The sequence below is a fragment of the Perca fluviatilis genome, chromosome 7 (assembly GCF_010015445.1).
Source record: "Perca fluviatilis chromosome 7, GENO_Pfluv_1.0, whole genome shotgun sequence".
In the NCBI taxonomy this organism is placed as follows: domain Eukaryota; kingdom Metazoa; phylum Chordata; class Actinopteri; order Perciformes; family Percidae; genus Perca; species Perca fluviatilis.
The window spans coordinates 3,751,103-3,771,374 of record NC_053118.1 but is presented as its reverse complement, the minus strand read 5'-3'; the positions used below and the strand labels follow the sequence as shown (position 1 = coordinate 3,771,374).

Here is a 20,272-nt window from a genome sequence, read left to right as displayed (position 1 = left end):
CCACTGTTAAGATTTCGTTTATTCGGGTCAAATGGCCTTTTGAATGGGAGTGCTAGGGGCACTCTCATGCTAGTCTCAAAATAGCTATTATTACTAAGAAGGCTCGACACAACATGAAACTTTGCTTCAAGTATCACCAGGAGCTCTACACCTTAACGCAAGCATTGACAACATTGTTTGTGTACCCAGATTTACTAAAAAGAAAGGTTTTGAGCAACTCACCGCAGCTGTTGTTGTTTCCGGCCACTACCCCCTTGGCAGTCAAAACGAGTCGATATCCGAATGCGAATGAACGGACTCCACATGAGGCTCCTTTTTCAACTACAAGGTCAATATTGTTTTTCAATAACGACAAAACAACGATATATCCGTGCATTTGTATGGAACTAAGCTTTAGGAGCTTTCCGTCTTTAGTCCTCCCTGTTACGTTGCATTCGGAAATCGATTGTTTTTGACGGAAACAACAACAGCTGCGGTGAGTTGCTCAAAAACTTTCTTTTTAGTAAATCTGTGTACAAAAACAATGTTGTCAATGCTTGCGTTAAGGTGTAGAGCTCCTGGTGATACTTGAAGCAAAGTTTCATGTTGTGTCGAGCCTTATTAATATTTTGAAAATAGCTATTTTGAGACTAGCATGAGAGTGCCCCTAGCACTCCCATTCAAAAGGCCATTTGACCCAAAAACGAGAATATGATGAATCTTAAAAGTGGCGATTTGGTCCTAAATATGCTTTTAAACTAAAGTTTGACTCACGTACATTTACAAAAGTACCCTAGGATGCATTTTGGCGAGAGTTACGCTTTAAGGTCTCCTAATAGGGTATGTAACATTGATTGGGCTGAAAATGGCCCGATTGCTATTTTATGGGCCCTTATGCAACCCTGTGTTTTGGTCCTATTTGGAACGAGAGCTTTTCTTCCAAATATGGTATGCTCATGAATATTTAGATGAGCTGCGCGCTGATTGTTTGAGCAAACCACATACACTGGAGACGAGACAGCAGGTCTCATATGTCAGACACTGCAATGTTTCTTTACTAAATTCACTTCTGAGACTTTTTTATGCGAGAAATCAACTATATAAAGCTCAAATATGGGCCATTTTACGAAAATGTATGGCTAATTGCAAATTTGGTAAGACGTGTTGGACTTCAGGAGGTCCACACAGTCTGACGAGACTTTGCTCCATACCCAGGGCAAAGTCACCGTTTCTGGGTTACTGGATAACCGGGGCTCCGCGGCGCTGGCCGGCTGCCAGCATAACTATAGTATATTTATAGTTTGAATTTCGTCACGCCACATATATTACAGCTATCCTAAGGTCTTACAAAGCTAACGCTTGTGTCCGATTTCAATTTAATGCATTTTTATGAACATGAGGGGTTTTGTTAGCGGCTAGTGTCCATTCAATCCTATGGGTAGCTAAAGATCGCGACTAGCTAGCTAGCTACACTTTCGGCATAACTATAATATATTTACAGTTTGAATTTTGTCACACCACTTATATAACAGCTACCCTAAGGTCTTACAAAGCTAACGCTTGTGTCCGATTTTTATTTAATGCATTTTGTGAACGAGAGGGGTTTCGTTAGCTGCTAGTATCCATTCAATGCGGCTAGCTGCAGGCCCTGGAGCTCTGTCAGAAACGGTGACTTTGCGTGTGTATGGAGCTCCGCCAGCTTCCGGTCGTGACTGAGATCCATCTAGCTCACAGCGAGCCGGGGTCTGTGAAGGAGGACAGGCCGGGCGGCGAGGCAGCACCGGCCGCTGTCACATTAGCCGCTGAGCTCCTGCTGAACTGCGACACGCATTCGGACAAAATTTGCAATTAGCCATCAATTTTCGTAAAACGGCCCATATTTGACCTCTGCATAGTTGATTTCTCGCATAAAAAAGTCTCAGAAGTGAATTTAGTAATGGAATAGCAGAGATCTGCGCGACCTAGATTCAGAAGACTAAGCTGACCTCAGGTCATTGGTGTAGCCTATGTAAATGTTGGGGCGTGACAAAGACTACTGACTAGAGCCAAATGAGGAGGAGCCACCGAATTGACGTCAACTCGGTGGTTAGTTGAGATTCGCCCGTTTTCAGCAGCAGTTTCAAATTGTGAGATTTGCAGAGGAAAGAGGTGTCAATGGGATTTTGAGGTTCTATGTATGTCCTAGTTACCCTCCAAACTGTCGTTTTTCAACTATGACAAGGTTAAATCGGTTTTGCATTCTATCACCCCTTTAAAAAAAAACAGTCAGCACTGCTCTTCCGCCTGCATTACATGATTATGCCACTAGGTGGCAGCAGAGGACTGTGACACGTCTCACCACTTCCTCCCTCACAAGGTCACGTTACTGTTCACTGTTCGCCTAGAGGACCACAAGGATCCGTTGGCACTTATTTGTCCTTTGTAGCAAGGTAGCCTTGCAAACGTGACGCAGTAACCTGATATAGCATGTCAATGCTCACTTCTGTGAGTTTGTTTTGGAATCTACTGTTTTGATTCTGTTGCTCAAATGTTGCTTACATTTAAAATGGTACATTAAACACTCCGTGTATGATAGTTTAGCTACAGGAATACCAGGCAGACAGACATTTTGACATGTCATAGCAGGAAAAGCACACGTGTAGTCATTTATTTATAATAATAATAATAATAATATTATTATTAATTATTATTATTATTATTATTATTATTATTATTAGAGGCTGCATTAGGTGCTCCCATTCCAAGCATGTCTTACTGGTACAGTTGCATGTAGAAGAGCCATGACGGTAGTTAATGTCACTAGTTAGGCCTAATAAAGGCCTATTAACCCTCTTTGTGATGTTCTTGTTCACTTTTTGCTTCTGAGAATTTGTCAGAGGTATTGTAAAAATAGTATTTCAGGCCCATTGAACTATTTTATATTATCTTGTCAGGTGTTTCTTTCGATATGCCTCAAATGTGTATATTATTGGAATTTTTTATAGGGTAAATTAGCTCTGAATTACTGATGCTGCTGTGTTCTCTATGTATTCATTCTTTCCAGCTGGTAGCCGTTGAGGCAGATATTATTTTATTATAGTGATATCAGAATTGGCATATGTGTTAGCTGACAAGTAGCAAGACATTGCAGTGCAGAAATGCCAAAGACATGTTTGAGGTTGTTCCACTGATAGGCCTTTTTTCATAGCAGTAAAAGCACAGGTGTTACTAATCTCATTAACGATGGCTCTGTTGTATTCAAGCGTCCCAGTAATCAGGGAATGTGAGCCAGCGTGCATAATACCAGGACCCTGAAACTGAAGCAGCTAAATGGGATTCTGCCATCATTAATTTTGTTATTTACGCCTTTGCTTTTCCCGCTGTAACATGTCAAAATGTCTTCAGTAGAAAAGGCGTATTGGGATGTAGCTGCTACTGCCACTTGCTGTGAAGTTTGAACCCACAGAGAGCACTGCATCTGCAGTTCTTTGCGTTAGTTATTTATGTGTCTTCCTGTTAACAATTAGTGGGGATTTGCCCTTCAAAAGAAACTGGCAGTTCCAGTTTGATTCTGCAGTTGACAGTCAGACATTAAACATAAATCTTTATGGGGACAGAAAGGACCAAAGACATGGCAATAGCATTAAGCTGTTTTCTATAATAAAATAGGCTATGAGCATGCCTGAGATTGATGCTGAGTAGAAGAAAAGTTACTGGTTGTAACCAATTTCCCCTCGATTTATTTAAAAATCTACAACATACGGGTCAAATAGATTTTTTCATTCAGTAAACCTGGGTACAACCAATTTGCAGGCTTTATTTTCTCTCCAGTAGCATTAACCAAATCTGTATTCAGCTTAATTCAGATGCTCTAAAACTAAATGTACAGAAACTGTACAACAGTTCTTTCTTGTTTTATTATGGTATAGAATGGTATAGTGGTGAAGTCATTTTCAGTTCATTTTGTGTGTGTGTATATATATATATATATATATATGTATGTATGTATGTATGTATGTATGTATGTATGTATGTATGTATGTATGTATGTATGTATGTATGTATGTATGTATGTATGTATGTATATATTTTTTTTATTTTTTTATTTTTTTCTTCTTCAATAGCAAGGAGTGTTAAATCCACCCCACAGTAGCTGGCTTTGCCTTTTGTTTTCATTGACGTCAGAAGTGCTGACCTTTTTGGAGAGGGATCATTATTTTCCATCTCATCCTTGTGTACAGTGACGAGCGCAAAGCTGTTTTTATCCCTCTCACTACCCGAAAGGGGTGGTGCACACCTCTGCCACTCAAAGGCATTATGCAGACCAGAGGTTAATGCAGGGCGGACATAACATGAAAGGCTTTTTACGAGGCGGATGCATTTTCCTCGTAGATCCAGCTCTCCCACCGCTGGCTGCATCTGAGGGCTGTTTCCCTGAAAACAACAGCACACGTTGACCCTATGCTCCGACTAGCTCTCCCTCTCACTGATGTGTGTAGCCTTTTTCACTGGAAGCGACGTTGGTGCCAGGCAGCACTGGCTATAAACGTTACCCAAACATGTCTATTTAAATATGCATTCTAGACTTGTGTGAACAACTGAGGCCCAAACGTCAACGCAACGATGCATTTCATTGTTACACACTGTTATTGTTACATGTCTCGATTGACTTACTACCCATTGCTTTGATGACACACACGCACACACGCAACGCACACACACACACACACACACACACACACACACAACACACGCACACGTGTTACTTAGTGTCACTTTCACATGAAGCTGCATATTTGAGGTTGGCTTCAGTCCGAATGGCAAGGTGTAAAAGCTTGAGCTCTTAATTGTTTGTTCCTCCAAGGGGTTTTGGTGCTGTGGTTGCTAATTGAACTTTGTGAGCACAGAGCAGGGCACATGGCAGAGTTTCACTGCTGAGAAGCACATTTCCCACCAAAACCGAAAAAGACTGGATTGGCAAATACACAAAGATGAGAGCAAAAATAACACTCATAACCCAATTTTAGAGTCCCACTCTTGTGGCTCTTTTTCAGATTATAGGGTGGAGAATGGAAGAAGTTTTTTTTCAGTTTTTACTCTGTATATGTTGTGTGTTCATCACAGGCTTGGTTTGCTACAGCCGAGGAGGCATCAGCTTGTCACTTCATTTATTTTAGGACTGCATGGCATTTTAAGAGTGTTCTCATCACTCAAGTGTGAGGCATGGGCTGTGTCATCAGAAAACCCCTGCTATTCCTTAGGCACCCTCTACAGTTGTGCTCCCTCACCCAGTAGCCCCTCGTTGCCTTCCATCACTAGTACTTAAACTTCTGAGTCTTCTCCTCCTCTCTACTACTGTTTCCCCAGGTAAGGACAGAGTCTTCAACACTCCCCTTTGTGAGCAGGGGATTGTTGGATTTGGTATTGGTGCAGCTGTTGCTGGTGCCACAGCCATCGCTGAGATCCAGTTTGCTGACTACATCTATCCTGCTTTTGACCAGGTAATTAGAGCTGCGACTAACGATTACTACCATTATCAAGTAATCTGCTGTTTGTTTGTTTTTTTTGTCTTTTTGTCTCTAAAATAAGACTAGCTGTGCCCTTAAGCACAGCTAGTCTTCCTGGGGTCCACACCATAGTACCACTCACATGCTAAGTGATGGCATCTACGTGGCCTAACTATTCCTGGAAATAACTGTGTATGGCTAGCCAAGGCATTGAGTGACTAGCGCAGAGTAAAAACAGTCTTTTAAAGGTAATAAAAACCCAGAAAAATGCTGTGGCAGATGTCTTTAATCGAATGGTTTAATTTGTGAAAAGTATAGTTTGAAATCACTATGCCACTTATTTCTTTGTTGCAGGAAGGAAGAGTATAAAGCTAGGTTACAGGGCTGTATGCAACGGAGAGTGCATAGCACCGTTGTTGCACACAAACAAACACATTGGAATCACTGAACCTGAAGAATATTAAGAATGATGGAAAGAGTATGGTTATGTAATATATCTTAGGTTTGCATCAATTTGACTCTCTGAGTACTATAAATGTGATAACTCCCTATGTATATGGAGTTTTATTTGCGCAGGAGTGATGAGGCCTCCATGCAAAAGATGCAAAATTCTGTATCTTCCGAAACACTTAAAAAAGAAGGAATGAGGAAAAAAAATGTTTGCTAGCCTGGCAGCCACTCTTCTCTCCGTCTTATTTGTGTATGATTTCCTTGTTGCATGCAGATGTTTGATACAGACCTCAAAGTCAAAATGTTTGTTTCATATTTGGGGAAAATCTGTTAAACAAAAGGAGCTCTTATCCATGTCCATCTACTCTTGAGTCTTTCCTAAAGAATTGGCTGAGCAGGACAGTGGGCAGCGCTGCTATTTAACCATGCATACATGCTGACCCTAGTGTCATATTGTGTCTTCTCACCCTCCACAAGATGAATGCGAGTCCCTGCGATTTAGAGCAACAGTGGACCAAATCCTCCTAACTCCTTCTGTGCTCTCGCTTAAAATGGTGCAGTCCAAACTGACCTGAGAGAGACATAAAAGCTGAATTAACAGCCCACCTGAGTTTCAGGGAGGAAAACTTGGGACACTTTTTTGGAGGAAGCCCAGTATGAGAAACTGTAGAAAGAGGTAAAAGGAAACACTTTAGATGATTTTGCTCGTTAAAAATAAAATAAGGTTTTTAAAAGCTTTAAGGGGAATAGCAGAGAGAATGGCTCAGCACATGCAGTCTCCATCCAGTGTCCACTGGTGTGGTCTTTATTCATAAAACAAAGGAGAGCATTCACTTTCTAGGGTGCTTTTTTTGCTAAATAGATCTGCAATTGATTAACCCAGCATACACTTAAAATGCTCATATTATGCTCACTTTCAGGTTCATCATTGTATTTAGAGGTTGTTTAGAATTTGTTTAATTTTCAAAAAACACCATATTTTTAGTGTACTGCACATTGCTGCAGCTCCTCTTTTCACCCTGTGTGTTGAGCTCTCTGTTTTAGCTACAGAGTGAGGCATTGCACTTCTGTTCCATCTTTGTTGGGAGTCGCACATGCTCAGTAGCTAGGTAAGGACTACTAGCCAGTCAGAAGCAGAGTATGAGGGCGTGCCCTGACAGTAGCTAGGTAAGGTATACTAGCCAGTCAGAAGCAGAGGATGAGGGCGTGCCATGCTAGCAGCTAGCGCCCTTTATATACAGAGTTTGGCCAACTCAAGTCATGGGCGCCATGTTGGATACCAATGTCAGATGACTCTACAGTGTAACCCTTAGGGGCGAATATGCTATCTTGAAATAAATCGATTATTTTCACCATAAACAGGCATTTACATGTTACTATCAACATTTGTCAATATGTAAACGGCCCTTACGGAAATATTCCAGTGTATATTTACTTTCTATATCGTAAATGGGCCTCTAAAAAGTGCCCATTGTAGTGAGTGACCACGTCGCCTAATAAGTCTCTGAGCAGTGTTTACCTTTCTAATGTCCGCTAGCATACGCACAGGCTAACTATAGCCAGTTAGCTTTGTGTGTAACGTAACAAAAACCCACCCATCTTAGAGGAGTGAAGCTTAAAGGTCCCATGACATGTGCTCTTTGGATGCTTTTATATAGGCCTTAGTGGTCCCCTAATACTGTATCTGAAGTCTCTTTTATATAGACCTTAGTGGTCCCCTAATACTGTATCTGAAGTCTCTTTTATATAGACCTTAGTGGTCCCCTTATACTGTATCTGAAGTCTCTTTTATATAGGCCTTAGTGGTCCCCTAATACTGTATCTGAAGTCTCTTTTATATAGACCTTAGTGGTCCCCTAATACTGTATCTGAAGTCTCTTTTATATAGACCTTAGTGGTCCCCTAATACTGTATCTGAAGTCTCTTTTATATAGACCTTAGTGGTCCCCTAATACTGTATCTGAAGTCTCTTTTATATAGACCGTAGTGGTCCCCTAATACTGTATCTGAAGTCTTTTTTTATATAGGCCTTAGTAGTCCCCTAATACTGTATCTGAAGTCTTTTATATAGGCCTTAGTGGTCCCCTAATACTGTATCTGAAGTCTCTTTTATATAGACCTTAGTGGTCCCCTAATACTGTATCTGAAGTCTCTTTTATACAGGCCTTAGTGGTCCCCTAATTCTTTATCTGAAGTCTCTTTTATATAGGCCTTAGTGGTCCCCTAATACTGTATCTGAAGTCTTTTTATATAGACCTTAGTGGTCCCCTAATACTGTATCTGAAATCTCTTTTATATAGGCCTTAGTGGTCCCCTAATACTGTATCTGAAGTCTTTTTATATAGACCTTAGTGGTCCCCTAATACTGTATCTGAAGTCTCTTTTATACAGGCCTTAGTGGTCCCCTAATACTGTATCTGAAGTCTCTTTTATATAGGCTTTAGTGGTCCCCTAATACTGTATCTGAAGTCTCTTTTATATAGACCTTAGTGGTCCCCTAATACTGTATCTGAAGTCTCTTTTATATAGGCCTTAGTGGTCCCCTAATACTGTATCTGAAGTCTCTTTTATATAGGCTTTAGTGGTCCCCTAATACTGTATCTGAAGTCTCTTTTATATAGACCTTAGTGGTCCCCTAATACTGTATCTGAAGTCTCTTTTATATAGGCCTTAGTGGTCCCCTAATACTGTATCTGAAGTCTCTTTTATATAGGCCTTAGTGGTCCCCTAATTAGTGGGAATGCTGTTCAACAACTATTGTTATTCGGTTCTTTATATACTTCTTCTTCTTCTTATTAGTGGGAATGCTGTTCAACATAGCTAGATGGTGAAGCTTCGAAAAAATTATCTTTGTCCCTTCTCAATAAATTTTTCTCACGCCCACAATATCTACTTGTCATACACAATTTATACATCAAAACGTAGGTATTTTTGTCTAGTTTCAGAAAATCTGCTCAGTTTTGTGATACGCCTTTTACTTTTGGCTGGTTGAGCTTCCAAATGACAAGATGTCCATTTCTTTCTCCATTGGCTCCAATGTTAAAACTCCTGGATATTTCCCAGCGAAACACTGAACGAACCACTTTTTGAAATTGCTGATATGACCACATTTTTACGTTTATCCATATAAATTTTATACCGATACGTTCACAAAGGCCTTGTGTTGCTCAGGATCACGTCATTTGACTGATAGCAGTTATCGTTTTGCCACTGTGAGGCTTTGTTTGAGAGCTCGCTCTCAGGGACTCTGAATAGCTGAAGCACAGCACAGCTGACAGATTCAGCAGGTGTTGCTCATCAACTTGATTACAGACATCAAATCATGTTTATAAACATATCCACTGGCCATTGGTTACCATGACAACACTTTCACAGACACACCCAGATACTACAGGCAGTAATATGAACAGTAGTCTATACAGATACTACAGGCAGTAATATGAACAGTAGTCTATACAGATACTACAGGCAGTAATATGAACAGTAGTCTATACAGATACTACAGGCAGTAATATGAACAGTAGTCTATACAGATACTACAGGTAGTAATATGAACAGTAGTCTATACAGATACTACAGGCAGTAATATGAACAGTAGTCTATACAGATACTACAGGCAGTAATATGAACAGTAGTCTATACAGATACTACAGGTAGTAATATGAACAGTAGTCTATACAGATACTACAGGCAGTAATATGAACAGTAGTCTATACAGATACTACAGGCAGTAATATGTCTGTATCCCTCTCTCCCTACTTCTTTTTCTTTTCTGTCTCCCTCACCCCCTCTCTATCTCCTTCCCTCCCTCTCTGTCTCTCTCCCTCCCTCCATCTCTCTCTTTCCCTCTCTCTCTCTCTCTGTCTCTTTTTCTTTACCTCTGCCTCTCTCTCTATGTCTTTCTCTCTCTCTTTTTCTCTCTCTCTCCTTCTCCCTCCCTCTCTTCCCCCCTCTCTTCCTTTCTCTCTCCATCTCTTTCTTTCCCTCTCTCTCCCTCTCTCTCTCTATCCCCCTCTCTCTCTTTCCTTCTCTTTCTCTCTCTTTGTCTCTCCCTCTCAGACCTCACAATGTTCTACATATTTTGTCATTTTTCAACTTTTGAAGCCAACAGTTCAGTTTAGCGTCAACTTTTAGCTTTTTAATGAAATTCATACTTCTTAAAACGATTTCCACTTTTTCTACTACTCTCACTACTTCAACTACTACAAACATTCACTGGCCAGTCGTTACCATGACAACAGATACACACCCAGATACTACAGGCAGGAATATGAACTTTAGTCTGTCTTCTCTGTTCTATTCTCTTGTTCTGGTCTGTCTGTCTGTCTTCTGTCGCTCCCCCTCTCTATCTCTCTTTATCCGTCTCTCTCTCTCTTTCTCTCTCTATCCCTCTCTCTTTTTCTTTCACTCTCTCCATCCCTCCTTCTCCCTCCCTGTCTCTACCTCCCCCTCTCTTCCTTTCTCTCTCTCTATCACTCTCTTTCCCTCTCTCTCTGTCTCTTTCTTTCCCTTTGCTTCTCTCTCTCCCTCTCTATCCTCTCTCTCTCTTTCTCTCTCTATACCTCTCTCTCTTTCCCTCTCTCTCTCTCTCCTCTTTCTCTCTCTTTGTCTCTCCCTCTCTCTCCTCTCTCTTTGTATTTCCCTCTCTCATCCCCCTCTCTCTCTCCCCCTCTCTCTCATCCCCCTCTCTCTCTCTCTCCCTGTCCCTCTCTATTTCCTTCTTTCTCCATCCCTCCTCTCCCTCCCTCTCTCCCTCCTTCCCTCCCCCTCTCTCTCTCTCTCTCTCTCTCTCTCTCTTTTTTTTTCTTTTTTTTCTCTCTCTCTCCTTTCCTCTCTATCCCTCTCTTGTTTGTTCTATGCAATGGATATGGCTGATAATAAGTCTTTTAGTCAATTTATTGAAACTTCCACTTTTGACAGTTTTACAGTTTAGCTTACCGCTTTTCTACAAATGTATTTCAAGAAATTATTTTATTATTATATATTATATTATATTTTATTAGTGGTGTTCTTCAACTTTTCAATGAAATTCATACTTATTGAACCAATTTCCACTTTTTCAACTATTCTTCTGCTTCAGCTAAAGACCTCACAATGTTCTACATATTTTGTCATTTTTCAACTTTTATAGCCAACAATTCAGTTTAGCGTCAACTTTGAACTTTTTAACGATTTCCACTTTTTCAACTATTCTCACTATTTCAACTTCTTCTTACGGATTTGAGCTATTCATCCAGTTAGTTATGAACAGTAGTCTATACAGATACTACAGCCAGTAATATGAACAGTAGTCTAGATCTGTTGCCTTCCACTTCTGTCTGTCTGTCTTCTCTGTTCTATTCTCTTGTTCTGGTCTGTCTGTCTGTCTGTCTGTCCTGGTCTCTGTTCTCTGTCCTGGTCTCTGTCCTGGTCTCTGTCTGTCTGTCTGTCCTCTACTCTCTTTCTGTCCTCTTTCGTCTTTCCTCTTTCTGTCCTCTTTCTTCTTTCTGTCCTCTTTCCTCTTTCTGTCCTCTCACTCTCTTTCCTCTTTCTTTCCTCTTTCTGTCCTCTTTCCTCTTTCTTCTTTCCTCTTTCTTCTTTCTTTCCTCTTTCTGTCCTCTTTCCTCTTTCTGTCCTCTCGCTCTCTGTTCTCTTTCCTCTTTCTGTCCTCTTTCTGTTCTTTCTTCTTTCCTCTTTCTATCGTCTCGCTCTCTGTTCTCTTTCATCTCTGTCCTCTCGCTCTCTTTCCTCTGTCGTCTTTCTGTCCTCTTTCTTCTTTCCACTTTCTTCTTTCCTCATTCTGTCCTCTCGCTCTCTGTTCTCTTTCCTCTTTCTGTCCTCTCGCTCTCTTTCCTCTGTCGTCTTTCTGTCCTCTTTCCTCTTTCTGTCCTCTTCTTTCCTCTTTCTGTCCTCTTTCTTCTTTCTTTCCTCTTCTTTCCTCTTTCTGTCCTCTCGCTCTCTGTTCTCTTTCCTCTTTCTGTCCTCTTTCTGTCCTCTTTCTTCTTTCTTTCCTCTTCTTTCCTCTTTCTGTCCTCTCGCTCTCTGTTCTCTTTCCTCTTTCTGTCCTCTTTCTGTCCTCTTTCCTCTTTCTGTCCTCTTTCTTCTTTTTGTCCCCTCGCTCTCTTTCCTCTTTCTGTCCTCTTTCTTTCCTCTTTCTGTCCTCTCGCTCTCTGTTCTCTGTCCTCTTTCTGTCCTCTTGCTCTCTTTCTGTCCTCTTTCTGTCCTCTTTCTGTCCTCTGTTCTCTTTCCTCTTTCTTCTTTCCTCTTTCTGTCCTCTCACTCTCTTTCCTCTTTCTGTCCTCTTTCTTCTTTCCTTTCTGTCCTCTTTCTTCTTTCCTCTTACTGTCAGTAAGAGCTGTGTTTCAACTATTCTTCAGCTTCAGCTAAAGACCTCACAATGTTCTACATATTTTGTCATTTTTCAACTTTTATAGCCAACAATTCAGTTTAGCGTCAACTTTGAACTTTTTAACGATTTCCACTTTTTCAACTATTCTCACTACTTCAACTTCTTCTTACGGATTTGAGCTATTCATCCAGTTAGCTTTAGCAATTCAGCTATTCAGCATTCCCATGCATTTTCTGCAGGAAATGCATTTTCTAGTACTGTATCTGAAGTCTCTTTTATATAGGCCTTAGTGGTCCCCTAATACTGTATCCGAAGTCTCTTTTATATAGGCCTTAGTGGTCCCCTAATACTGTATCTAAAGTCTCTTTTATATAGGCCTTAGTGGTCCCCTAATACTGTATCTAAAGTCTCTTTCCCGAAATTCAGCCTTGGTGCAGAATTACAGCCACTAGAGCCAGTCCCACAATGAGCTTTCCTTACTATGTGCCATTTCTGTGTCTGTAGATATTGAGGAGGGGGGCTTGACCAACTGCCACTTTGCTCGTTTGAAAGCCATGATGTCTCTCTCTCATGGGTGGGCCAAATTCTCTGGGCGGGCAAAGCAGAGAAAGGGGAGGTAACCTTTCTCCTTATGACCTCATAAGGAGGAAGATTCCAGATCGGCCCATCTGAGCTTTAATTTTCTCAAAGGCAGAGCAGGATACCCAGGGCTCGGTTTACACCTATCACCATTTCTAGCCACTGGGGGCCATAGGCAGGCTGGAGGAATACATATTAATGTTAAAAAACCTCATAATGTGAAATTTTCATGTCACAGGACCTTTTTAATATTTCATTCAATAAAATGATGGTACAAAAGGAGCACTAACGCCACAGGTCTTATGTTGACAACATGGACGCAGATATAGGAAACTCCGAAGGCAGTCATAATATTTACCTAGCGGGCTAATTCAATGCAATTTTATTTATAGTATCAAATCATAACACAAGTTATCTCGAGACACTTTACAGATCAGGTCTAGACCACACTCTATAATTTACAAAGCCCCAACAATTACAGAAATTCCCTCAAGAGCAAGCAGTGCGACAGTGGCGAGGAAAAACTCCCTCTTGGGAAGAAACCTCGGACAGACCCAGGCTCTTGGTAGGCGGTGTCTGACGGGGCCGGTTGGGGCTGTGATGAACAGTGGCGATAGTAGTCACATTAATAATGGAACAGTGACTTCAAATGGTAGTCGTAGTAGTTCATGTCATATCAGGGCACTGCAGGGCGTTAAAGGATGTAGTGTGGCCCAGCAGAGCATGGATGGACGTAGCAGGAAGCAGCAGCGTTCAGCAGGACGCAGCATGACATTGCAGGGCACCGCAGAGCTTAGCAGGGAGTGCAGCAGGGCCACGGTGACAGCTGCAACCAGGATCTTGGTGCCAACGTTCTCCAAGGAAATACGTTGGGTGAAAAAACATAAGGACTCCGGGGAGTAAACTCCCCAGAAGCTAGGATTAATAATAAGCATTTCTGGGACAGGATGCACACAAATGGTAATAGAAAGGGAGAGGAGAGAGCAGCTCAGTGTGTCAAAGGAAGGAATTCCCCCGGCAGTCTAGAACTATAACAGCGTAACTAAGAGAGAACGTCCAAGCTGTGTTTCACTTTCCCTCCAATATTATTATGAACATAATAAAGACACCTGGAAGATCACAAGCATGTAGGTACATGGAGTGCTAGCGAAAAAGCTAACGCTAGCATTAAGCAGTGTTAGCAACTTTTTTGACAGCATGGTACACATTAATGATGGTATTACTATATTTGTCCTATGTAATTTTTTTTAATCATATCGAAGAGAAAAGTTGACATTTACCTCACACAATAATGAACAGCTCCCATATTTTTCACCTTTTTGGTTCACGGGGGGACTTGTGAAATCTTTTGCCGCTTCCCTGTCTTCCGTTGCAGCCAAACGCAAAACAGTTGGGCATTTTTTCAGTGATTTATGTCATTTTTAAAATAATTCATTACATTTTTCCACTATTTCCTGCACTGTGTCAATGGGAATCAGATGAATGTTGGTATCCAACATGGAGTCCACGAAACATGTTACCATCTCGGAACCAATCGCATAATGGGATAGCTCAGAACATTCGATTCCCTAGTTGGCCAAATTCTCTCTAATATACAGCGCTGCTAGCAGCTAGACGAGCATTATAACATGTGTTACAAAGTGACTCACGTTTGTCTCTTAAGTAAAGGCTGGACTACAACAGAGCTGTTTGGAGCAGTTGGTGAACAGTGTTTTCTGTTGGAGATGGTAAGTCCCTTTGGGGGGGACTTTGGGCTTTTTCACTTTTTAAACCTATAACGTACACAAAAATATATATATAACACAATAAAGGAAAGGGAAAAAGCCAAAAAGCATAATATGAGCACTTTAAAGAACCTCATAATGTTTACAACACGTTGTTGTAATTGTCTTTTTAGCGACTGCCGTTGCAACAACAACCCAGCTGCTGCATAAGAATTGGTAAAATGTCATCTTCTTATGGCAACTATTAATGTGTGTTAACCTGAATTATATTGTTCTCTTTCCAGATAGTCAATGAAGCAGCCAAGTACCGCTACCGTTCTGGCAACTTGTTTGACTGCGGCAACCTCACCATTCGGGCTCCGTGGGGGTGTGTCGGCCACGGGTCACTTTACCACTCTCAAAGCCCTGAAGCCTTCTTCGCCCACTGCCCTGGCATCAAGGTCGGCCATGTGCTTTATTAAAAATCTTGACTTGTTTTTGTTTCCATTTCTATGTTTTCCTCTGTTTGTGCAATTTTAAAATGTCACGCCTTGCCCCAAAACATATACAACAGTTTTTCTAGCAGAACATCAAGAATATAGAGTGTATGGAGTGGTGTGATTACATTAGTGAAGCGTAGTCCAAAATTTTGTCATTAGGTATAGTCAGGCCAATACAACCATAATACTGAAAGTACATCTAGAGAGAAAATACAGAACGGGAGAAATAAGTACAGTACATACAAATACTTTTGAAGGTCAGTGTTCAAACAAGTAAAGGTGGTCTTCCAAGTTGAAACAACAAAATCCTGGTTCCTCATGTCTCCCAGTTGAATATTGAATATTGTCGGCACATAAAGAGGACATTTCTTCAAAAAAAAAGTAGCAGGACTAGTTCAACTGTAATGATTTCATCCAATCTTCATTGCCAATCCAAATTTGTATTTACTACTCGGCCCCAGGTGTATTACTAAATAGTTAGTTTTTATTCCTCTGCAACATATCCACTAAACAATGCAGGTAAAACAAGCTAAAGGAACAGTGAAACCAGGGCTACTTAAAAACACTGAAAATAAAACCTTTACCAGCCATAATCTGGAAGGATAACCTGTTGGAGAAATATAAATTGTGCGACTGGAGGAGATGGGATGGCAGCAGGGTGACAAGGGTTACAGGGAAACCAAGGATTAAACTGCTATCTAATCTTGCCTCACATACTTGGATTTACATCCAAGACATGGTGTTGTTGCTCTATATGAACAGAATACCATCATTTCTTACTTTTGGGTGACAGTACTGCAGCTCTTGTACCCCACAGAACATCTTGGTGTGTATATACTTACTTTAAAATGAAATGGTTCTTAGGCTTTTGCTGATACATTTGAATGCTGCTTTTCTGAGACAGTAGTGAAGCAGTTTTCACTACAATTTCTTGTGAGTACTGTCAACTCAACCATTTCCTCAAAACACCTCAAGGAAGCATGACATGATGTTGTTAATTGCTATTAACTAAACCTTTAAAGAATATCTTGGCAACGGCCACAGCATCTGAAAATTTGCCCAATGCCTCCAGGTTCAACTTTATATACAGTGTCTTCTCTGGTGACTCTCTCCAATCGTGCTTGTTTTGCTTCCATTTACAAATGGAACACATTTTTATGGAACACACGCATTTTTAGGCCTTTATTTGACAGGACAGCTGAAGACATGAAAGGGGAGATAGAGGGGGAATGACATGCAGCAAAGGGCCAAAGGGTGGAGTCAAACCCGAGCCAGCTGCATCAAGGAGTAAACCTCTATATATGGGCGCCTGCTCTACCAACTGAGCTATCTGGGTGCCCCAGTCCTATAAATTTGAGTAGTATATAAACTTGGTACTAAACACACCTGCAAGCTTCAGGCATGTAAAAAGGCAAGAGAGAGCCTGCTACGTTGAGTTTATATGTGTGAAAAGAGAAAAGTGATTCTCTCAGACACAGAAATCTTACTTCTCATAGAGATGTGTTGCAAGATACAGTATTCTCTGAACGCTGATAGCATCACTGAGATGAAATGAATAGCATATGCTCAAAGTAAACAAGTTAAAATGTCAAGCTATAACACCCTTCCCTGCTTTTGTCTTTTCACTGAGCATACATACTGTATAAATACTGTATAATCATCATCGTCAAAGTGTCTCATATGCCACAGACCAGCACTGACTGTATGGTTTACAGCTACAGTTCATTCATTGTGAGTAACCATCACTGAGAGCAATAAACAGGTTGTCTCCCAGAAAAGGTCAGGCCGATAAATGTTCATCTTTGTGCGTACTATCAGCACTGTTAGCTCCATCTGAGAGTCAGTCCCACCACACAGTCTGACAGGCTTGATTCAGCTTTGGCCCAGTGTTGTCATGATACCCCAACTCTGATCTAAATACCTTTTTAAGAGATTTAATATCTGACACAATTACAATGCCAGCAAGACAACAGTTGGTAGGAAGAGTTTAAAATCATTTTTGCGTCCTTCTTAGTCCACTCTGTATAATAAAACGTTCTGTGTCAAAGTCCTGACAATTAGGTGGATTGTGACCAGTTCGATTCAATTTTATTTATAGTATCAAATCATAAAACGACTTATCTCGAGACACTTTACAGATAGAGTAGGTCTAGACCACACTCTATAATTTACAAAGCCCCAACAATTACAGTAATTCCCTCAAGAGCAAAGCAGGAAAAACTCCCTCTTGGGAAGAAACCTCGGACAGACCCAGGCTCTTGGTAGGCGGTGTCTGACGGGGCCGGTTGGGGCTGTGATGAACAGTGGCAATAATAGTCACATTAATAATGGAACAGTGACTTCAAATGGTAGTCGTAGTAGTTCATGTCATATCAGGGCACTGCAGGGCGTTTCAGGATGTAGCGTGGCCCAGCAGAGCATGGATGGACGTAGCGGGAAGCAGCAGGGTTCAGCAGGACGCAGCATGACATTGCAGGGCACCGCAGAGCTTAGCAGGGAGTGCAGCAGGGCCACGATGACAGCTGCAACCAGGATCTTGGTGCCAACGTTCTCCAAGGAAATACGCTGGGTGAAAAAACATAAGGACTCTGGGGAGTAAACTCCCCAGAAGCTAGGATTAGTAACAAGCATTTCTGGGACAGGATGCACACAAATGGTAATAGAAAGGGAGAGGAGAGAGCAGCTCAGTGTGTCAAAGGAAGGAAGTCCCCCGGCAGTCTGGAACTATAACAGGTAACTAAGAGAGACAGGTCATAAGGAGAGGTGGCCTGTTCGGGCTTGGAACTCTCCCCTGCCGGATCGGGCTGTGCTGGCCTGCCTCCCTCTACTTTTGTTATATTATTAATCTAATGACTATGAAGAGAAGCAGGTGGGCCTGGTTAGGCAGACGCTGCAACTCCTCACTCCCTAACTATAAGCTTTATCAAATAGGAGAGTTTTAAGTTCATTCTTGAATGCGGTGACAGTTTCTGCCCACCAAACCCAGATTGGGAGCTGGTTCCATAGGAGAGGAGCCTGATAACTGAAGGCTCTGGCTCCCATTCTGCTTTTAGAGACTCTAGGTACCACCAGTAACTCTGCATTCTGGGAGCGCAGTGCTCTAGTGGGACAATAAGGTATTAGGAGCTCTTCTAGATATGATGGTGCTTGACCATTTAGAGCTTTGTAGGTCAGGAGAAGGATTTTAAATTCAGTCCTGGATTTTACTGGAAGCCAATGCAGAGAAGCTAATACAGGAGAAATATGATCTCTTTTCTTAGTTCTTGTCAGAACACGCGCTGCAGCATTCTGGATCAGCTGGAGAGTCTTAAGGGACTTATTTGACCAACCTGACAGTAGGGAATTACAGTAGTCCAGTCTGGAAGTAACGAATGCATGGACTAGTTTTTCAGCATCGTTTTGAGACAGGATATTCCTATGGCAATGTTACGAAGATGAAAAAAGGCTGTCCTAGAGGTTTGTTTTAGATGGGAGTTAAGGGATATATCCTGATCAAAAATAACTCCTAGATTTCTGACAGTAGTGCTGGAGGCCAGGGCAATACCATCCAGAGTAGCTATGTCTTTAGATAATGAGGTTCGGAGGTGTTTAGGGCCGATGCTGTTACTCTCTTCCTCTGGAGCCATTCTACGTTGCACACAATGAAATGAGATGTGAAAACAAGTTAAAATATGATAACATTTAAAATCGGATATTTTCCACAAGTAGTGGTAAAAGTTAAATTGTCTTAACATCATTACCGGATCTAATAAAGTGCGTCATGTGTTCCTCAGGTTGTAATACCCCGTAGTCCAGTGCAGGCCAAAGGGCTGCTCCTCGCCTGCATCGCTGACCAGAACCCCTGCATATTCTTTGAGCCCAAGATCCTGTACAGAGCCGCAGGTAAGCGCGATTGTATGCGACTATAAATCTGAAGTCGACACGTAACTGAGCACATAATTCAGCATTGTGCCTCGGTGGCCCTCGATTTGTTTGCGTGGGCACCTTATTGAAAGCAAATGTTCTCCCTTTTAGAGGTGTGATGCAAGACAAACAAACAATATGCCTGACTGCAAACAACGTGTGTTAGATCAGCAGGACCACAAGTGTGAAGCAGACCGTCTAAATGGGCTGAGTGTTGAATCCTCTCTCCCTCCTCTCCCTATGTGGAGGGAACCTCAGTGTTAAGGCCAGCATGGCTTTAGGCAGGCTGCCGTGTAAAAAGCTGTCCACCAACATCGTAATAAACTCTTAACAGTTGTTGGCAGCTCTTGCAAAACAGTGCTGCCTTTGCTACATGATAATAATTTCATATTCACGATTAAGACAGCATTGGAGGTTTGAAGATGATGTTTAAGCCCTTTTTATAGGAATGAAAGGCAGAACCAGAACATATTGGTACTACCAGCCTCAAAGCAAAACCTCTAATTTTCCCGCTTGGATAACAGCCAGATTAGATAGGGAAAATATACAGCCCACTGCTGAGATTGTTTCAATTATGGCAGTAGGTTAGTGATTATTGTCCAAAACATTTCTCATGTTACAGTGCAGTCTGACATTAAAACCACTTCTCCGCACAAGATGGAATTCACCCCAATAAACGGGGCAGCCAAATGCTCTGCGGAATCTTCAGCACGGGCTCCAGACTCAGACATGTGACTGACTGTTTACATCTTGCGCACACGTGCACAAGCACATGCCCCAGTCACACCCCTCTTCCTCTAAAGCAGTGGTTCTCAAACGTTTTTCAATAATGTACCCCTTTTGAATCGTTTCTCTAAGCCAAGTACCCCCTGACCAGCGCTAATCATTTTTGGTATAAACAGGAACAGTACAGCGCTGTCAGCGACAGATTTGCTAAACAACAGCCTTGTCACTAAAAAAACATTTAAATGCTAATGAGAAAAAGCGACAAAAACTGTAAAAAAAGACAAAAACTTGGAAAAAGATGGTAGAAAGAAGGAAGGAAGTAAGGCAAGAATAGGTCAAAATAGTATCAAAAACTTCAAAAACAGTGACATAAGAAGAAACTAGCGAGAAACTTGTAAAAGTAGAAGGACAGTAGAAGGAAGGAAGGCAAAATTAGGTCCAAAGAAGGAGACACAAATGTCACATTTTTGGTAGGAAAAAAAAAATTCTACATAAAGAACAATTTTCTGGACAACAGCCTTGTAACTTTTAAACATTTTGTTAAATATCTCGCATACCCCTGCAGTCCTCCAAAGTACCCCTAGGGGTACACGTACCCCCATTTGAGAAACACTGCTC

General features: G+C 41.5%; 1 protein-coding gene across 2 annotated transcripts in view; it reads left to right on the top strand.

Annotated features, from left to right (window-relative positions):
• The window catches only part of bckdhb (branched chain keto acid dehydrogenase E1 subunit beta), a 91,235-nt gene that overhangs the window by 10,273 nt on the left and 60,690 nt on the right, over window positions 1-20,272 (top strand). For both annotated transcript variants that reach the window (XM_039804814.1, XM_039804815.1), the window contains exons 4-6: window positions 5,326-5,459; window positions 14,831-14,986; window positions 18,799-18,907. In XM_039804814.1, the coding sequence (XP_039660748.1) occupies window positions 5,326-5,459; window positions 14,831-14,986; window positions 18,799-18,907 (399 nt within the window). The remainder of the gene's footprint in view (window positions 1-5,325; window positions 5,460-14,830; window positions 14,987-18,798; window positions 18,908-20,272) is intronic.